The sequence below is a fragment of the Drosophila subpulchrella genome, chromosome 2L (assembly GCF_014743375.2).
Source record: "Drosophila subpulchrella strain 33 F10 #4 breed RU33 chromosome 2L, RU_Dsub_v1.1 Primary Assembly, whole genome shotgun sequence".
Taxonomy (NCBI): Eukaryota; Metazoa; Arthropoda; class Insecta; order Diptera; family Drosophilidae; genus Drosophila; species Drosophila subpulchrella.
Genome location: NC_050610.1, coordinates 13,830,528 through 13,851,747, shown reverse-complemented (window position 1 = coordinate 13,851,747; position 21,220 = coordinate 13,830,528). Strand labels below are relative to the sequence as shown.

The 21,220-nt window shown below is 35.6% G+C and overlaps 2 protein-coding genes across 4 annotated transcripts in view; one reads left to right on the top strand and one right to left on the bottom strand.

Moving 5' to 3' along the window:
* The window catches only part of LOC119548186 (mitogen-activated protein kinase-binding protein 1), a 68,160-nt gene extending 51,909 nt beyond the window's left edge, over positions 1–16,251 (bottom strand). For 2 of the 3 annotated variants that reach the window (XM_037855305.1, XM_037855307.1), the window contains exon 1: positions 15,486–16,251. The gene's annotated coding sequence lies outside the window, so the exon portion shown is untranslated. The remainder of the gene's footprint in view (positions 1–15,485) is intronic. The other variant, XM_037855313.1, reaches the window with a different exon arrangement.
* A 3,318-nt stretch (positions 16,252–19,569) lies between these two features.
* LOC119547138 (CD209 antigen-like protein E) lies at positions 19,570–20,461 on the top strand. The gene has a single exon (XM_037853852.1). The coding sequence runs from the start codon at positions 19,583–19,585 to the stop codon at positions 20,336–20,338; it is 756 nt and encodes a 251-aa protein (XP_037709780.1). The 5' UTR covers positions 19,570–19,582; the 3' UTR covers positions 20,339–20,461.
* The last annotated feature ends 759 nt before the right edge of the window (positions 20,462–21,220 follow it).

Genomic DNA, 21,220 nt, shown 5'->3' with positions numbered 1-21,220 from the left:
GAATAATTTGAGTCGCCCCGAGAGCGAGCATAAAACGCAGTCAAACAGTCAAATGCCATTTCCGACTGCAGTCAGACAGGAAAAAAAAACAACAGAGACAACTACCGCAGCAATAGTAACACCAGCAATAACAATATCTACAACAGCAGTAAAATAACTACTACAGTACAACATCAATAAGTTTAAACTGATTGAGATGTACACACGAGTATGTACTTGGCACCACAATTATATAAATTAAAACTCCTTTAAATTAATTCAAAAATTGTCTATATTGATGTTGTCTCAAAATATATAACCAAATACCAAAACAACTAGCCAGTAATTTTGTTTAAACAATGCCGATTAGATTTTAAGTAAAATTCAAGATCGATTTCACTTGCTTTTGAGAACATTTTTAGGTTTAGGGTTTAATCGGTTTATATTGAATATTTGGAAAAACGTATCTTAAAATAATACTTGCAGATCTTCGTGTGATCTTCGCTTTTGAAGTTTGTAATATTGGAATTTGTCCAGAATCACGAACTAAACTTCGGTCATCGAAGAACTTTTTTCACAATTTTTTTTTAGATTTCAAAGTTAGCCTTTCGGAAAAGAGTTTTCGAAGCTCGACTGTACACATACCAAACAGTCAAGTCATTTTCAAACTGAAAACTCGGGCCAGTTAAGAGCACGTGGCTCCCCAGACGGAAGCCAGTGGCCAACAACAAGGCATGGGTGTGCCAAAGGGGGTGGAGTTATGGAGGGGGGCCTACTGCAGCCTATGTCTGGCCACCACAGTCTGGTCTAAATACTCAGCGAAACGAACCAAGCGACGTGTTTTATGTGCGTTCACTGGTATTTATGGACTTGCATGTTCAACCGAAGACAGTTGGGCTTATGTTTATTATTTTTTATGTCGCTTTTTTCGGTGGTTAGTGCTGCTCCTTGTTGTGGGAGTTCTGTGGGGACACCTGGGGGAGACCCAGACCACTGGGTAATTTTTCTAAGTGCAACGCTTACATTCTTCCCCCATCGAAGGTGCGCCCACACGATAATGGAGGGGAAAAATAAAGCTCCACACACCTAAAAACCAACGCATATCATGGCTAATTTGGATGGTTGTGGCGGTGGTTTAGCCACCTGGAACAAGAAGTGGAGCATTCAACTCTGCGGGGGTTGTCCTGAGAATCGTAAAAATATACCAAATAACTCTATTTGCAGGAGACTGAGTTGCGGAATTTATGGATACTCTATCTAAGTGGGTCTTAAATAACATGTATCTTCTCAAGCCAGTGTATAGCCTCAAAAATAATTTTTAGCTAAATTTTAATTGTCACATTATAAATATAAACATCAACATATTGAATTCATAAAAAAAAACATCCAATTTTTAGTTTTCATTAAAAATGGTCCCATTAAAAATTTCACTTGCCAGTTTAAAATATGTTTTTATTTTAATAAAGTACTCCCCAATTTAATTCCATTCTTACGTATTTTCCATTTTATGTTTTATCACCAATTTCTAGCTAAACGCCCCAAAAACAGAGCATTCAAAGTATAAACACACAACTGCATTAATTCTTTTTCGGGTTATTTTTACTATAATTAAACAACCAGATAAACGGTGGGCGTTGCCTGATATGAGATTCGTTTCTGTACTGGTACTTTTGTGGGCCATTAACTTGCCTTGACTTTTTGACTTGAAGTTGATAGAAGACTTTGTTTATTACCTGAAAAGATAAGAGAGAAAAACATGTTGAAAATTAATAACAAAAACAGAAGACATACAATAGACATCATTAAAACGGTTAAATATTTGCAAAGAGCTTTCGTAATAGGCAATATCGAGTAAACAAGTCATGGAGTGTATGGAACATACTGTCCTACAATAAAAATCCACTGGGGAGCCATTCACATCTGTTCCTATCTCTTTCTACCGTCCTGAGGCTATCTCTTTCTGCTCGTGCAAATTAACCCACTTTTGTTGGCCCATTCGCACCTTCAACAACTGCCAACGAATTTATGATTATGAAATCGAAAACGGTTTTTGTTTAATTTAATTATATTGCATTTGTTTACCATTTGCTTGGGGCCTCATAAAAAAGCGAATATTAAATTGGTTTAAGCGGAAATATTATACATAATCGCTTATTGAAATGTGTGTTTCGCTTGCAAATAAAAGATTTGTGATTTTCTTTTGGGAGTGTATTTTAGTGATGTATTTTACTGGGGTAAAATAAATCTTTATTTCCTACACTGGTCGGCATATGTATTTTGACAAAACAAAAGTTAAGTATACTCATAACTTGAATTTACTTCTTGTAAACTATAGGCATCAATGGAAAGGTAATTTCAATGCCGTTTGAATGATACAATGCATTTCTTTACCCATTCAGTATTTATTGAAAAGGACGAATTTGTGTAAATCAACTTTTAAATTTTTTTTAAAAACTGATTTTTTGAAGGTGACAATGTCGGAAAAAATTTGTATGAAAAAGAGAAAAATATGGCTCAAATGCCTGTTTTTAAGCATTTTCAAAAATTCATAAAAAATATAAGAAAAATGATTTTTGAAAAATTCTTTTTGCAGTTACTATTATTTTTGTTTGAAGAAACTTTTTGCATCAAAAAATTTAAGTTTTCAAGTCGAGGAAAAAAGTTTTTAAAAAAAATTTAAAAGTTGATTTACACAAATTCGTCCTTTTCAATAAATACTGAATGGGTAAAGAAATGCATTGTATCATTCAAACGGCATTGAAATTACCTTTCCATTGATGCCTATAGTTTACACGAAGTAAGTTCAAATTATGAGTATATTTAACTTTTGTTTTGTCAAAATACTTATGCCGACCACTGTATGTTAAATATTTATATTTGCCAGATGCCCTAATTCTGTAATCTTTCTTCGATTTCCAAATATTTAAACAGGGGAAATGGTGACCTAAAATATTATTGCTTATTGTTCGTCATTTGTTGTTGAGTATTGCTGATTTTTTGTCTTTATTTATTTTCTGTTCGAAATTATTAATCTAACCGATCGTATTCTGCTAGTTTTTAATTTTAGTATTTTTCTTTTCAATTATTTTCTATTAATTTGAATGGATTTACTAAAGAAGATTTTCCAAAAGTATAATCAGCTTCTTTTTAACAAGTCTCTTTTGAAAATATGCTTTCTTTTGAAAGCGTTCTCGCCCTCCGCTAGATTAGAAAACTAACAAACCAACTTGATTTATAATAAACCTAGGCTGTAAGACCCTCCCCTCTTACTTTCTCTATCTAAACCACAAGGCTTTTTACCTTTCCCTCGCAATTTCTCATACCTTCCCATATATCAAAACAATAATTGTCGGATTCCCAGACTTCTAACAAGGAAGCTTCATTCGCAATGACTTTCAAACTTCGACACTGACCTCGGCAATGCCAAAATTCATGAAAAAATGCCACTCAGATACGACTCGTTCCATTGGGTTCCGAATCCACCCCTCCCCTTTTCATAAAGCCAACGACTTTGACTTTCTAAGGCAATTTACGTTTGTTGAGGTTTTATGGCTAGAAAGTCCACTTCGATCATGGAGTTGTAGAAAAATTCATAAGCATAAGCAAGCTAAAATCGTTTTGTGTCCGTTTAGCGGGCCAATAAAAATGTGCAACCGGCCTAGGTTTTTTTTCCACATTTTTTTTCTTGCCGTGTATTTGTGTGCACATGCATTATTAATGCCTCTGACAATTGCAACTGCATTTGGCCATGTGGCAAGGCATCGTCGCATTGTTTATAACTGTAATTTGCCACAGACAACTGAGAAAACTTTTTAGCCGGAATGTGTGAAATTTCCAAACTGCCGGCGCAGTTTAGTTTTAGTAATAGTTACACTCTAGCTGCCACCGACAAACATCTGGCCGTGTGCAGATAAGACCTTAATTGCATTCCCCAAATGTTCCGAAGAGGGGCTTAATTTATTAGTTCGGACAGCAGTAGGATTATTTATGACACCGACTGTCTGCTTGCATAATCAAATGCCAATTTACGATTGGCGCCACTGTATTACGATTGCCAATTGAAAGTGTGGCTTACACGTGTGAAAAACTCAATTAGGTAAGAATTAATTGAAAGGGGGTGTCAAATGTATGGATATGTTGAGAGATAATAGTTATAAGAAAGGTGGTAATTAGCCATTTTGAAGCAATACGCTTAAGAATGTGTTTTTTTTTTTTTTTTTTTTTTTTTTTGTGTTTTATAAGAGGTAAGAAAATGGCTTTAAATATTTCACCAAGCTTGAATTTTCTTTTCAGTTTTTAATATGATTCCTATTATAAAATTCCAACTTAAATAAAATAAATCAGTTTTAGCCACTTACTTATCCTTCATCACAATTTTAACAGCTATTTAGTTATGTGCTACAATAATACCATTTGCCATGAATAACCCAAATAAAGAGTGTACAAAATTTTTTCAATTTAATTTTCCTCAACACTCACCTTGGGACAACGGAAATGTTTAGACTTTTGTTACTCACAACTAATGGCAAAGCAAAATTATTAACACATAAATATATCTATAGATGGAAAAAATAGCTAACGAATGTCGAAGTCAAGGAAAAGTTAAGGAAAACTTATACATTTGTCCAGCGAAAATATTTGATGCGTATAATAATGAATTTGTATTTGGCAAATAAATTGTCCGATATGGAATTAATGCCAATTCGACACGCAAGCCAGACAAAACTTTTAGTCTGATTGAACAATATAATAATATTGAAAGGAATGGCGAAAAATGAGAGGGAATAAATGGGGTACTGAAAGAGTGTTTCCATATGTTGGCAATTTTAAGAAATGAATAATCGGTTATGATATACAGTGGTCGGCATAAGTATTTTGACAAAACAAAAGTTAAATATACTCATAATTAGAACTTACTTCTTGTAAACTTTGGCATCAATGGAAAGGTAATTTCAATGCCGTTTGAATGATACAATACATTTCTTAACCCATTCAGTACTTATTGAAAAGGACGAATTTGTGTAAACATCTACTTTTAAACTTTTTTCCTGGACTTGAAAACTTAAATTTTTTGATGCAAAAAGTTTCTTCAAACAAAAATAATAGTAACTGCAAAAAGAATTTTTCAAAAATCATTTTGCTTATATTTTTTATGATTTTTTGAAGGTGACAATGTCGGAAAAAATTTGTATGAAAAAGAGAAAAATATGGCTCAAATGCCTGTTTTTCAGCATTTTCAAAAAATCATAAAAAATATAAGAAAAATGATTTTTGAAAAATTCTTTTTGCAGTTACTATTATTTTTGTTTGAAGAAACTTCTTGCATCAAAAAATTTAAGTTTTCAAGTCGAGGAAAAAATTAAAAAAAAAAATTTTTAAGTTGATTTACACAAATTCGTCCTTTTCAATAAATACTGAATGGGTTAAGAAATGTATTGTATTATTCAAACGGCATTTAAATTACCTTTCCATTGATGCCTATAGTTTACAAGAAGTAAATTCAAGTTATAAGAATACTTAACTTTTGTTTTGTCAAAATACATATGCCGACCAGTGTAATTTCTTAAAGATTGCATAACGGGAAAAAGGTGGGGGCTGTAGAAAAAAATTGATGAGATGTTATAAACAAATTTACAAGCCCACCATATCAATTTTATAATCAATATGGCACGTTATAATTAAAATAAAGTACTTTTCTTTTGAAATTAAGTAATGAAGCCTACAAAAATCCAATTAAAAATTTAAATTATGCTATTTATATGCCAAGTTTCTATAAATATTTAATTTGTCACACCCAATTTTTAGAAAACTTTCGCTAGTTTAGTGAGAAAGATCGATAGAAAGTACCATCGACCTCAAGAAGATCAAGATACATCCATGGGACCAGACCAAATCGATTAAACCGAAAGTTCGTCACGTTTGCTCACTTCAAATCGTATCAATGAAATATGGAAAATATCGTAGTAGTCATGTGTTTTTTCGAAATGCTTTCGAGGGTCGTTTGTTCACTTTTACTCACAAAAGACGAAACGCATAAATAACCAGCAACGGTCATTGGCGATGATTCCGATGATGACAATGACGAACCGCTAATCATACTTTAAACATTACAACAATACAGCGCCCAGCCCAAGCAAAATCGACGAAACGTGCGCTTCATTAATATGTGAAAATAATAATGCGACACAAAAAAAGGCAAAAAAGTGAAATTTAGTATAAATTTCTTTGTAAATCTTAGAAAATATAATATTGATTTAAAGATATTTTAGGATTAAATAAAAAAAACTGAACCCAATTTTCAGCATTTCCAACTTTACCGCATCCAATCGGAACTTTCTTTTCCCAAAGAAGAAAATGTAACTCGAATTATAATTGATAAGCGAACAACTAAGGCGACTTTCATTGCGATTAGAAAACCGAAAAGGTGGAGTGGAGTAAAAGTTGAGCCAGTTGGGTGAGTAAAAAACCATTTAGTTAAGCGGTAATCGACTCTAATTGCGGCCTGGCTTTCGTGGGTTAAAGGTGTGCTGCCAATTAGCCAAAGCAAAGTGCGATTACTTTTGAGGCCAATAAAATACGAAGGTTGGAGAAGCACGCGAGCTGCCACATCCCATTCCTGTCTGCATTTATCTATATCTTTTAATTAACTATCTGAGGTGCAGTGACCCGAATTAATTAAACAAATTTACCAGCAGTTCGGTTCGATTTAAAAAGCAATTCATTTTAAGTGAAGTGTGGAAAGAGTGTTTATTTTCCTTAATTTTTGGAGGGAGTTTCAAGGGGCTCGTTGAGTAATCGGATAATCTTTAAACATTTAAATATAGAACAAACTTTTCACACTTGTTAGTACTCTCATTCTATTTCAGCTCTTAAGAAAATGAAAGGTAAACAACAGGGGGGAAAATGGCTTTTTGAAGGGCAAACGAATTATAAAATTTGTTGGATTTTGATCTGCTTTGTTTGAAAACAAAAAATACATTTAAATGAAAAGTTTAATCCGCTTGAACTTGTTTTAACTATTTTTCGCCAACATTTTTTCTCTAACCTTTCACACTCTATTAAATGACTGACAGCACAAAGTTCAATAAACTCCCAAAAAAATGATGTACTACCTTTGTTTTATTTCCGCTTTTCTCATTGGGTTGTTTTTAGTTCGTAGAAATTTAAATTGGCGTAACAAGACACACAAAAAAACTACAATCAAATGGAAGGAGATCAACGGCAACAATGAGGAAACACTTTGGATAGGGGTCAAGTTGAATTACTGAACAATAGCGATTTAAAATGAGACAGAGGGAAAAAGATATAGGGTGGGGTATTCCGTTTGTTCCAATTCATTTGGCAAGAACAAACAGAAAAAAATAACGTTATAGACAAAGAAGAGGAAGAATGCCGTACAATAAATTCGACAATTTTTACAGTTGGTAGTTTCATTTTCTGACATCATAGCCCCATAAAACCCACACTTCCAATAACTAGTATAGTTCTGGGGAACAAATGATGACTATAACCCTAACACTAAATTATTATTTAAGGTACCTAAAATAATTTGTAATATTTATGCATTTGTGGGTTTTTCAAAGAAATATCTAAAAAATACAAAGTATTTTTAAAAAATAATTGTTATTCCGAAAAAAAAGATAATTCAGATAATAAAACCCAATATATAACGTTGTAATTCTTTATTATTTTATATTTGTTTATTAAAAAAGCAAAAGTGTTTTTTTTTTTACATAAGATGTAATAAATATTCGCTTTTATTGCGATTATAACATAATATTTTTCAATAATCTTCCCCTCTGATACTTTCTGATCAAGCTATCATCAAATCGATCTCTTGCTTTCCCAAAATTAAAATTTCGCAGCCTTTCCCTCTCGCTATCGTGCCACTTCTGCGAATATCTGATAGTTATAGACTTGTCGTTTTGGCTGTATCTTATCTTTTCCCGTCTGACCCAGCTGACTTTTTCCGTCTAATGACAATAAACACGCGCTCATTCACACAGATACTCACATGCACGCACTCATGGAGTCAATTGTGTTGACCATGGCCAACAGATATTCAACATTCAATCATATTTGCTGACCCTCGCAGATTTTATTTATTTGCCATTACCTCCCAGGTTTTTTTTTTGCAATTAGACGCACCACACTTCCCTCTTATTTTGCCTCTCTTTGCTGGTTTATTGCCGATTTTACCTTGGGCCGCATTTTCTTTTGCTTTCCTATCTCTTTCGATTTTTCCCAGAGCTTTTCGCTTAATTAGTTTCTTTTTTGTATTGATTTTTAGTCATGCCCAGGTTTTTTTTTGTTTTCTAGCTATTTGTGTTGCTTATTTTCGTTCTTAAAGAAGGCAAACACGAGGCATTAGCAGATAAAATAGCAAACACTCCCACAAAAAGAGGCCAACACATTTTGGCAATCGCTTTGTTATTGATTTTGGTTTGGTTGTTATCGCTTTTTTCGGCTTGATTGATTAATGTAAAAAAACCTTGATCTTGTTGATCTATTTTAAAAGACCTCTGTTGTGCCCTAATCTGACCTGAATTTTAAAGGTTTCGACTAATTTTTCGGTCTAATTTCCCAGTAATGGAAACATGATCAATCATTAATCAGTTGATTTTGCTTTGATTTCTTATTTAATATTTCATTTTTCTTGGTTGCCTCGAGCACTAAAAAACACTTGAGACTTTTACGTTAAATTTGATTTTTCTTTCATTTATTTATTGTTTTGTTTTAGCCACTTGACGCTCACTTTCGCCTTTTTTTTTTATAAAATTACGTCTTCAGCTTATCTGTTTGCCAATTTGTTTTTTATTTGTGTACTTTTGGTTGTCACTTGCGGGTGTTATTGCGCCAAAAAACGTTTTAATTTTGGTGATGAGCAATAATTGTTTTCTGTAGGTTTAAGCTTTTGCTTGCGCACAGTATTTATATCAGCACTATATAAGTTATTTTTAGCAAAGATTTAAAAAAAAATTAAACATATTAAATTTAAAAAATATCTGCTCTTTTCAAAGTTTACATTTAAACTTATTATGATTATTTTTCTATATGATTTTAGGTAACTTTTAATTTATTTTTATAATAAAAAATATTTTATAGGGTCTAGATAATTATAAGTAAATGCCATTTAACAGTTCCTGTTACTTTGATTAGTTTTGGCTTAAACTTTCAGACAAATTCCACACTATTTCCCTTCTAGGCTGGGAACAATAAATTATAATTATTGCCAGTTAGTTTTGGTCTGGCAGTTGGCCAAAGGCAATAATATCCGGCGAGAGAAGGGGTCGAGCAAACCAAACGCAGCTGTTGCAATTCAAAATATAAATTTAAAAAAGTCGTCCCTGCAGGTTCTCAAACAATTTCCCCTTCCTGCCCCTATTTTACCCCTAACAACTCGACAAGTTTGAGGACAGACAACAACGAGACGCATAAAGTTTGTTTCTCTTTTTCCTACATTTTTTATTGCCAGCCTGTCACACAAAAAAAGACGAGGAAAAAATGCCTTTAAAAAAATGCCACAAAAATAAAAGCAACTTTGGCCAGTTGTTGGGCGACTGCATAATACTTCCTCTTCAAACTTGGCACAAGCCATGGCCAAAGCCAATTGCAGGCATTGCGGACCGAATTCCAATCCCTCTTAATGGGTTATGACATCGATGGGATATTTCGAGGGAACCGGGGTCTTCGAGCAACAATGTTTACCAGTCCTAAGCCCATATAATCGCAGTGAGCGGCAGCTGGCTTAAAACTTGTAATCCCGCAATTTTCCTTGATTAAGTTGTTGTTCGTTAATAGTTCGTTAGTTGGGTAAATAAACTAAAGTAAGCTCCAATGATTACTGGATGATGAGGATGAAAGTGGTATGGAATTGCCGGCCTTTCATGGAATGTGATCCACGATCATGAGTTGGCAGTTCCTCATCCCATAATCTTAATTTATCTCGCTGCTGCGGCATTGACAAGGAAAAACGATTACAAAACATTGTCGATTAAATAAATATTAAAAACATAAAAATAAATATTGTTCATGCTAACTACTAGTTGGGATATCATGGTTAAGGCAGTTTTCTTTCGCAATCTCTGTAGGGAGTCAGTATAATTAATGTTGTATAATTTCCTTCCTTTCTATTCCCACCATGAATTCTAGAAACAAGTCAGTAATTTCGCATAATCTCCATTGCCAGTCCATAAATTAGTTACCAGGGGGTTCTGCTCCACCCCCAAAAACTAGTTCTTATCCCAAGACTCCCACATAAAAAAGAAACCGTTGCGAAAATACTTTAAAACAAGAAAGAACGCTATAGTCGAGTGCCTGGACTATCAGATACCCGTTACTCAGCTAAAGGGACCAAAGGGAAATGGAAATAAGCAAGCAGCAAAGCAAGACTGAAATGCGCCACCTACCGGCGGTAGACAGATTTAAGCGTTATGGGCGTTAGGGTGGGCGTGGCAAATTTTTTTTTGGTCAATCGATAGGTATTGACGAGACCGATACAGTTCAGTTAAAATTTTGTATCTAGCATGAAAATTGTGGGCGCCACAGGCTTGGGCGGTTTGTGGGCGTTAGAGTGGGCGTGGCATATTCGCGTATCAAAATTGCGCTGCGTACAAAGCTACGGAATCTAAATCTGAAATCCTGATTCTATATCTTTGATAGTTTCCGAGATATCCACGTTCATATTTACGATTTTTTGAAGTTTGGGGGCGGTTTGTGGGCGATAAAGTGGGCGTGGCAAACTTTTTTTTAATCAATCGATAGGTATTGATGAGAACAATACATTTCAGTAAAAATTTTTATTCTAGCATCAAAACTGTAGGAGCCACAGTTTTGGGCGGTTTGTGGGCGTAAAAGTGGGCGTGGCACTCTACTGAAACAAACTTGCGCTGCGTAAGAAGCTCAGGAATCTGCACGCCAAATCTCAATAGCCTAGCTCTCATTGTTTCCAAGATCTCAGCGTTCATCCGGACAGACAGACGGACAGACGGACAGACGGACAGACGGACAGACGGACAGACGGACAGACGGACATGGCTAGATCGACTCGGCTAGTGATCCTGATCAAGAATATATATACTTTATGGGGTCGGAAACGCTTCCTTCTGCCTGTTACATACTTTCCGACGAATCTAGTATACCCTTTTACTCTACGAGTAACGGGTATAAATAGTATACATAACGCTAACCACATGACGGCTATCAATGCGGCAACAAATTCTAATTAAGCTACAAAACAATACAATGCAATTCAAGTCATTAGAATCGACCTCAAACAATGGCCATGGAAGAATGCTAAAAAAAAAGAAAGCTGAAGGAGAAAATCGAACTGGGAGTAAGGAGGAGTTCCCCGGGCATAAATACAAACTTGAGTGAAGATGGTTGAGATGGAGAGAGGAGTTCGAAGGAGGGGATTGTGTGCTCAGCAGCCATGTCTTATCGAATCGGGTTTGCCATTAACTTGGCCCGAACCAAAGTAAACTGCATTCCAGCCATACTCAAGTGCGAGTAGAACGAACTCCTCCCATACCATATATCTCTCCTCGAGGTGCTCCATCCACTGCGAATGTCTTCCTGCCCCTCACATCCCACCATTTTACCCCTGATTTCTTCCTCGCTGAGGAAGCGCCGGCAACTTACATGATATCAATAAAAGTGCACAGTGCTAAGATAAACTTGAAGAGCACCAGAAGGCCAGACACAAAACAGAAATAAAATAAGGCTGGGCTTTGAAGGTGAGAACTCGAAATGCCCTACCAATGAAGAAATAAACTACATTTAAAAAGAAATCATGTTCTATTAATTTTTAAAATAATTGAAACCATAGCTTCATTAAAAACTATTACAGCTAGATAATTCCATAGAATCCCTGAGTTTTAAGTCATTTACATTATCACATTTTTAGTAAGCTTTTACCGAAATGCAAAGTTATGAACTACCTTAAAAAACATATGTGACTTCCCTGTTTAAATATATATTTTGTCCGGTTTTTTCAGTAAATGTAGGGGCACTATAGAAAAACAACGTTATAATAATAATATAATATTTAAGATAGTTCGTCTTGCAATAAAAAAATACAAGTGATTTTGGTGAAATAATAATAATAATAACCCATAACCCATAATAATAACCCATAATTTCGCAACGATTGATAATAAGCATACTACCCTTAGAAAGAGTATAAAATATGGAAGTGGCAGTGGAAAGGAAAAAAGGTAGAGGACACCAAACAGCAGCAGCCAACTCCAGCCAGAACAACAAGTGGAGGATGAGGTAGAAAAGTCAGGAAAATGTAGCAGCAAAAATGTTGCACCTTTGTTAGCTGTTGCAGTTGCCGTTGCCGTTGCCTCTGTTTGTTGGTGGCAACTCTTGACTTCGGGCGGCTTAATGGATATGCAACGCATAGTGCAAATTATCCAAAAATGTTGGCCAGAAGAGAGTTGTTCCAAGGGGGAGGAAGGGAAAATGTGAGCAGAATACACAGGTGAACACGAAGCTAAAGTGCAGGCCACACTTCAGTCGAGACGTTCTCCCCAGGTTGCCATAATTTTGAGCCCTCTCCTTTTTATTTGTCTTGTTTTGTTGCCTTGGCAAATTTACAGTTACATTTTGTGGAATGCATTTGGGAATATTTTTGGCCAGGTGAAAACTGGTTTTGGGTGTTACATATGGGAGTATATTATTGAAAGGTGAAGAAAAGTGGTCCCATTGGCACATAATAAAAATGTACTAAATTCTGTTTATTATTTGAGCACTACAAGATGCTAATAAATGTACACATTAGGGAAAATCCAATCATTATTGTTTTGATGACGAATGAAACTGATGAATAAGAATTCTTCAGAAAATACAGATTTATATATGTTCCGAAGACACAATATATTATAATAAAAACATTATTTCATGACTTGTTTTAAAGTGTACTTCTACTATGGTCATTACTTGATTTTTTGTAAGCATTCAAAATTGTATAGCCAATTTTTGCAATCAAAGAAATGCTTAACATTGTTTCTTGATTACGTACTAACTAACATTTTACAGCTTCCTTTGCTGCCATTCTTAGTCTTTTCCTTATTTCCAGTTGATTGCAGCCGCCACAGACTTCCAACTGAGCCATGCCCCATTAGTTGGAATATACGGCATAATATTTAATGGGCACAGTTTAAAGTTGCAGGCCAATAAGAGAGCGGCTGAGATAAAAAAGAACGCAGTCTGGCCAAAAGGCAATAAAAGAAGACGGGGCACCGAGCCAATGATGTAGATAAGGGGAGAATGCAATTGGAAGGGGCCCGAGACACTGCGGACGCAGTAGGAATATTCAGATTTTTTCATATCGCATCTATGAGATACGTGAGCCCTTGCCTGGCACCGTCACAGATACAGTGAGAGAAATAAATAAAACGTGCTTGAGAAACATACAGAAAAAGAACCATCCCTGGAAATCCTCAAGATGACGGGGGTTCGGGATCCTCCTTTAACCGCCTGTAGATAAATTGCTCAAGCGAGGGAAACGGGTTGAATTCCAAAACTAGAAAACATGGCCATACATACGACTACAAAAATACTCAATGCGCACCTGTCGCCAGGTAAAGAACACAACCGGCAAACGTCTTAGTCAGCAAGGTAAGGCAAAAAGCAAAAAAAAAAACCAGAACTCAAAGACAAAAGTCCAGAAAAATCACACAAACACACTGAGCAGGTAGAAAAGAAGCAGTAGGAAAACAAACAAAATGGGAAAAGTTGGAAAACAGAGAAGATCTCAGACCCAGAGACGAAAAATTGAAAATAAGACAGCGTAAGAAAAGAAGATCCACAGCATATAGAATTAAAATCCACCTGTCACCGATCTCAACATTTTTATTTCTTTCTCTTTTTTTATAACTCGACTAAGCGGCTTTGACATTTGATCGTGAGTTTTGGGTTTCATCATGCCCTGCACTATAGAAGGCATAGGTGATTTAGACAGTAATCTTATTGGTAAAAAATGAAGTACATTTTGGCTATATTTTGTTGAGATGTACTCTTATGATCGATGATATACAGTGTTAAAACTTAATATTATTGAGAATACTTACTAATGTTTACAATATTATTAAAATACTTTCGTATCAAACGGTCCATACACAAAATATTTACAGAGTTTAACTGCATTCTTATCATAACACTACCAGACTATTTTTGAATTTTTATAGCGTCTGCGCTATCAGCTTTTAAACCGAAAGGGCATTGAATTCGTTTAGCTGAACATCATTTTAAGCCTGCCATGTGAAATGGTTTTTTATATATATTTCACAGCTCCCTAATCTGTCTTTTTTCCTCTTCATATGTTGTTCCCGCCGCAATTAATTTTTAACCCTTGGGTAACTTTAATGAGCTTAAACTGACCGCCGTCGTCGGCTCAAAATGAAAACACCACAAGACTCGAAAAAAATAAGATACGTAACGTAAGAAGAGACTTTACAAATTAGTCATTGTGATTAATGAGCCGCCGTTGCCGTCTCTTTCACCCTCAAATCTAGCCATCTCTCTCGCTTCTAGACGAGAAACGTGTCCAAGTTGCGCTGATTTATTTCGTGTGAGCTTTTCGAAAATGATTATAGGTGTCTAAGGCAGGGAAGGGGGTTTTAAGGGGGGCTGGGTGCGAAGGGGGATGCCTTGTGCAACTCTTGGATTTGCCCCTCTGCAGTTATCTAGATCAGCAGAGCGTTAAAGGGGCTGGATCCCAATGTTGAATGCATGTGTTTGGGTCAAGTTCACCTGTTTTGTGGCTGCCTTTGCGCATTTATGGGTTTATTTGACTATGAAAATCGTACGTTAAGGAAGCTGTTTCTTCAGACAGTTGGCTTTATAGATCTTTGTACATTTTTGTAGTAAAATCGACAGTAAAATGTTCTTATTATTGTTTTTATAAACTTGAATTCTAAGAACCAACATTTTTTAAAATCATTTTAATTTAAGAAAAATGAGTCATGGTTCTGTTTTAATTCAATATTGCAATATTGTAACTTGTTATTTTGTATATAGCATTTATAATCCTACATATACCATATAAATATTAAAAAAAAATGATGCGTAAACCAAGATTGAATTCGTATCTTATTCAAAAACAACTGAAGGAACTATGGGATATAATATTATATGTGCTTTATATTAAATTTTAATTATTCTCAATAGGAATAAAATATTTAGAACCTGTTTCCTAGTCGTATCTAGCAAAAACTCTCCCCAAAGTTTCGAAAATTATTTCATTTTAATGGGATCTATCTGCCGCATGGCCTTCAAAATATGTACACACCGAGAAAAGCGAGGCCGCTCAGCTGAGAGCGGAAAACCACCCCCAAAAGGGGGTGGCTCTGCGGCTGAACAGCCCCTCATCCACCTTCAAAAAGTGTGTGTTTGGTCTAGGTTAAATCACAGAAATTTCGACACATACGCAGCATCCAGAGGAATTTCGTCAACCCCCGAAAAAGTGTGAATGAAAGTGTGTCATGCGGTTCGAAACCCACCTTTATAGAGGAATTCCTTCAAAACAGGATTTTTATTCCAGTGTTTCCTGTTTTATTTTCCTTTCACCGGTTCTGTTCTCGAGTAAATCTTTCTCTCACTCGTTTTGATCTCCTTTTATTATCTTATTTTTTTCTTTTACTATTTATAGTTATTTTTTTTGTTTGATTTTTTTTTTTTCGGTTGCCTTTTACTTTATTTATTTGTCACTTGTTTGTTGTTATGGTTTTTGTTTGCCGTCTCTTTTATTTTTATTTTGCAGACAGGTGCACTAACAAAAACAACACACGTACACACACACGGACAATTTTGCAAGCGTCGCACACAAACACTGGCACACACACAAACACGGGGACTTTGGCTTTGAACTTCTTTTCTTCTTTCTCTCTGCGCCTTTTCCACTTTTACGCTTTATATACCCGCCGTGTATTTATCTAATCTCGGTTTCTGCCTTTAGATAAAGCCCAATTGCCGCGGCACTCGAATATAATTATTAACTATTTGTATTTCTCGCTACTGCTCCATCTCTTCCTCTTCCTCGCAAACGCCGCACGCTGCGAACACAAAACACACAGTCACAAGCACACGCACACAGACACGGCGAACGGGGAGCAAATCAAATTTCAAATTTTTTCGGCTTTTGGGGCTCTTCTGAATTTATTTATAATATTATCTTTAGCCCCTGGCCAATCCTTGTTTTTTAAACCAATTAGACCGCGGTTTTTTACAACTTTTTCCCTTTTGTTTTTCCGTTTTTGTTTTCGGTTCGCCCGCTGCGAACTGACTGCTGCCAAAACCGCCTGTGAAACGCGTCGAAACGCGCAAAAAAGACAGACCAGGGAGTTTTTGTTTTTAGATTTATCAGCTGTTGGCGGATGGTCACTCAGTCAGGTTTTAACAGAAATGTTAAAATGTAAAAATGTTCTGCTCTGCCACTGTTAGAAAACGTCAAATCATAACATTTCTGTTAAAGGTTACCCATAAAAAATACCATTTAAATATACCAAAAATATCCATGGACTATTGCCAAATTCTCACTACAGTTCCTGTAAGTTTCCACTCAAATGTTTTGGCGGGATATAGTTTATTTTCAAAAACGAGCGTAAAGTGTGGGCGGCATTTTTAGAATACTTGAATTTAGGTAAGTCAATTTGTAATACAATTGTTTAAGTAGTTCTCATATATTTTTTTGGAGGTTGGACTACATATATTGCATATAACGATCGAAACTAATTATTACTATAATTCCATTGCTCTACATTATATAAATTTTTGTACTTTTATATTAGTAAATTAGTTACAATGAAAGACAGTATTTTTTGAATAAAACGAATAAAAAAAGTTAAATTTAACAAATAAACAATAAATAAATAAATTGATGGATAAAAAGATTTGTCTGAAGATATGTAACCGGTAAAGGGAAGGAAGCGTGTTCGACCTTATAAAGAATATGTACTTACTAGCCGAGTCGATCTAGCCAAGTCCGTCTGTCCGTCCGGATAATCGCTGTGTTCTCGGAAACTATAAAACCTAGAATTTTGAGATTAAGAATGCAGATTCTAGCTCACCGCAAGTTTATTTCTAAAACCTGTCCAGCGCCAAAATTTGTGTTAAAGCGTAAAAAGGATTTTAGTTGGCAAACCGATGCTCCGAAAAATGGAATGCATCGTAAAACCAAATATAACTTGAACGTTAGCATGCGTATGTATGTTCTCAGCGCCAAAGGATTATTTCATTGGTATAACCAAAATGATCAACGATGATATTTTCATTCAGGCAAGCGTATTGAAAATTTAAAACGGACTATGGTCGGCCCACTGTAACGCCACTAAAATGTGTACAAGTTTAAACCGTTTGGTCCCTTTATAACAGCATATTCGCATGCGGTTCTTTGAATATATCCATTTTTTAAGCAAAAATGTTGGGGGCCTTTTGAAGATAATTAATGTATGTTTTGGTGCAATATTTGCATTTAAAAATACATAAAACGGGCCAGTCTTCCTGGCATTATTTGGCGGGACATACTTTATTTTTAAAATCGAAAAAAGAGTACTGGCGGCACTGTTGCGATAATTAGTATTTTCTGACTGCAGAAGAACACTTAACATTTATATTTAAGATTCTGGAAGATATGTATGTACTTTTTGAAAAAGAGCGCCACGAGTTAGGGATGGAGAAACAGCAAAACTATCGATATCTTCATCTGTTAATTCAGGGTCGTGTATCCGCTATGACAGAAGGGAGCATTCGCTAACTGTCGCTGTCAACTACTAGCGAATTCACACACCTTCATGACCTCGGCTAATCAAACCAAATCTGTTCTTTAAAAAAAGATCTTATTCATTAAATATATTTGTTAGAGTTAAGTTTTGACATTCAGACATGTAATTTATTTTTCTTGAATCTTAAAGTGGTTGCAGACTTAAAAAGAATTTATAGATAACTAAAGTGTTTTATGCTTTAATACATTTACTTCTTGTGTACTTTGGCGCAAATAAAATTAGATTTCGTTTTTGAGTCAGATTTTAAATTATTAATCGTTGACTCACTTCCGCTTTCAAAGAAATACTCTCGCTTTTAAAATCAGTCATTGGCCTTTAAATTCTCTGAGCATCTGAATAATATATTTTTTTTTACAAATTTGTTTTCGGTAAAACATATATAAGGCGTAATTGTAAGCAAGATAATTTGTTTTTTGTTGACCTGTGTGATTAATTTTTGCTTTTATACTATTATTTCTTCTATAGTGATGTTGCTCCTGTACTTTTATTATATTGTCGTATTTTGTGTGTATTTCGACACAATTTATCAATCGATGGTTATTTGCTTTATAAGAGATATAATAAATTGATTACGTTTTGTACTGTTTGTGCTCTCGCAATAATCTCCAGTCTATCTTGCTTTCAAGAGCAGTCATTGGCCTTTGAATCCCCCGAGTGTCTGATTAATATATTTTCGGTAGAACATTTGTAAGTCGCTGTGCGCTGGTCAGGGAATTAATACCGAATCAGTTCATCGGCAGCATTCGCTTTCTCCGCAGCACAGCATCCGTTAAAGGATCAATATGCAAAGCTGTGACTACAGATCGACATCCAAGCTGCCAGCATAAACGAAACGTTGGGTATCCAAAAGGATATTCAGGCCAGGTTGGACAGCCCTGAAGGGCATAGGTCACTCTGTGCTGACGCTCAGAAGCCACTTTTGGATCAAATTCAAGATGTTAAGAGGAAGTTGGAAATCCTTGCTGTGAAAATAAATGATATCGCCACCAAGATAGTGCCGGGTGGATTCCAGAAAATCGGTTCTAGATATTTTTATGTAGATAATGGTAAAACAAAAAATTGGGATGACGCTGAAGACGCATGCCAGGAGTCACTTAGCAGCCTTCAAAAGATTGCAAGAGTTTAATGTCGTGAAGGCGATGATCAGGGCGGGAAATAAATATTGACTGGGCCTCAACGATCGGATGTCTGAGGGAAGTTTAGCCTCCGGCTACCCAGCATCATTTTTGAAGTGGCTTGGAGGACAACCCGACAACTACCTTGACCTGCAGGACTGTGTTGACCTGAACCAGGGCCTCTTGGATGATTTACAATGCCATGCAACAATCAACTATATCTGCCAATTAGACGATGAATTTTAGGAAACTCTCTTTAAATAATAATATCTTTAAAAACCAAAGAGCTTCAAGTGCAGTTTTTTGTAGACGTTGATTGATATACAGCTCTTAAAAAATTGTAGTGATCTTAAAAAATAAATCATAATATTTTATAAAAATATTAAAACTTTTATATTACAGAGAATTCTGTAAAATATATTTTATACAAAAAGTTTTAAATTATTGTTTCAAATATCTGTTTACCTTAACGTTAACATTTTTAATAAGTTAGGCTTCTAAGATTACTGGGTATTTGTAATTTTGATTCTAAATATAATCCCAAGTTTGATGTTGACTGAATGAATTAACACGGAATTAACAAAATGCATTCAATCTAATGCAAGCACAATGTCGTGAATTAAGCACCTAGCACTATTTTTACTCACCTGTATATAAGTGCAAGCTAGAATTCTTTGGGCTCATTTCTTAAACAAATTCAGAATGCTCAAGTTTGCGCTGCTATTTTCACTTGTGGCTTGGAATTCGATCGGTTCTCTGAGTGGATTACAATCCGTGTGCCTGCTGGAAGACCCGATAAATCAATGTGGCAACTTCTGCATGACATCACTGGCGCCCATGTTGAATCACATTCGTCAGCACCAAGATGCGTGGGCCGCCAATGATCACTTGATAAAGAAAACGGAGGAAAGACTGAACAGGATTGAAGGCCTACTGACCGCGTTGAAGTACTTGAGGCAGAAAGGCCCAGAGGATACCTGGCCGCAGGATTTCAAGGCCAGGCTGGACAGGCTGGAAACTCAGCAGGGCGATCTGTTGAAAAAACTGGACAAATTCGATAGAAAAATCGTGCCACCCAAGTTCGAACTGATTGGTTCAAGGTTCTTCTACATCGAGGGAGAAACTCGAAAGAATTGGTCCGCTGCTGCAAACACCTGTCGGCAAATGGGCGCTCAACTGGCAGTTATTCGAAATGAAGAGGAGTGGAAGGCCCTCAAGGCGAAACTACCAAGGAATCTCATCTATTGGTTGGATCTTAATGATCTGGAAACCGAGGGGGAGTTCAAATCTTCAGCCACCGGTAAGCTGGCTCCTTTCTTCAAGTGGAGAGCTGGACAGCCCAACAATTCTAATGGCAGTCAGCACTGCGTGGACATCTTGGACGGACTTATGTACGATAACAAATGTGAAAGCCTGAGCTATTTCATTTGTCAGTCAGACGATGGCAGTTTGAACTAAATGGCTAAAAAGAATGTTCTTTAGGACCCGATAAGCCGCATCAATAAATATAGTCAACGAAGAATTTTATTACTACATGTGCGGCTTCCCATAAATTCAATTAGTTAAATTGTTTGGAAAAAAGTCTTAAAATAGGATAATTCTTGAATAAAATTAATTTAAGGTGAAATACTATTAAAATAATTTGTAAGTAAAAAACACAGAATAAGGAAAGTCTGAGATATTTTTTTTATATTATTTTCCCACAACTTTAATTAGCGTTTACCGATATGGGCTAAAATCTCTTCCAACTGCACTTTCAGCGAGACTTTTTACAGTTTCGTTTTTTAGCTTCTGGTTGAAGCTCCCTGAACTCACTGTTGATAAACCAAAAACGAGTACTGGAGTCTGGGACAACTTTGCTTACGTATTTTGTTTTACAACATGTTTGTGTTTGCCCCAGATATCCCTCACATCCATCTCAGATAGATGCATGCTATATATATAGAATAATCTGATAATATCTCTATCGTTGACATCTTTTGGCCGCTCTACTAAAAAGATTTCAACATATAATAAAGTGGCAGAAGGACAAAGAGACTGTGACAGCATAAAACTAATTGACAACACTTTCGGTTACCCGAATTAGATGTATATTTGTAGTTTTCTACATAGTGCCGAGACAGTTTAAATATTTTACTTTGCACTCACATGACACACGAGATGGCATCACATTATCTTATCTGTCAACTAACAAAACAAAGTTATGAACTCCCTTCAGGAAGCGCCGCTAATCAGTTAAGCTATACATATAAAGGTTTATACCTCTTTTATATGGGGGTTAGGCCGGGTCAGTGGGGCGTAAATATTCCTAGACACGCGAAGAAATGTCGGGGTGAAAAT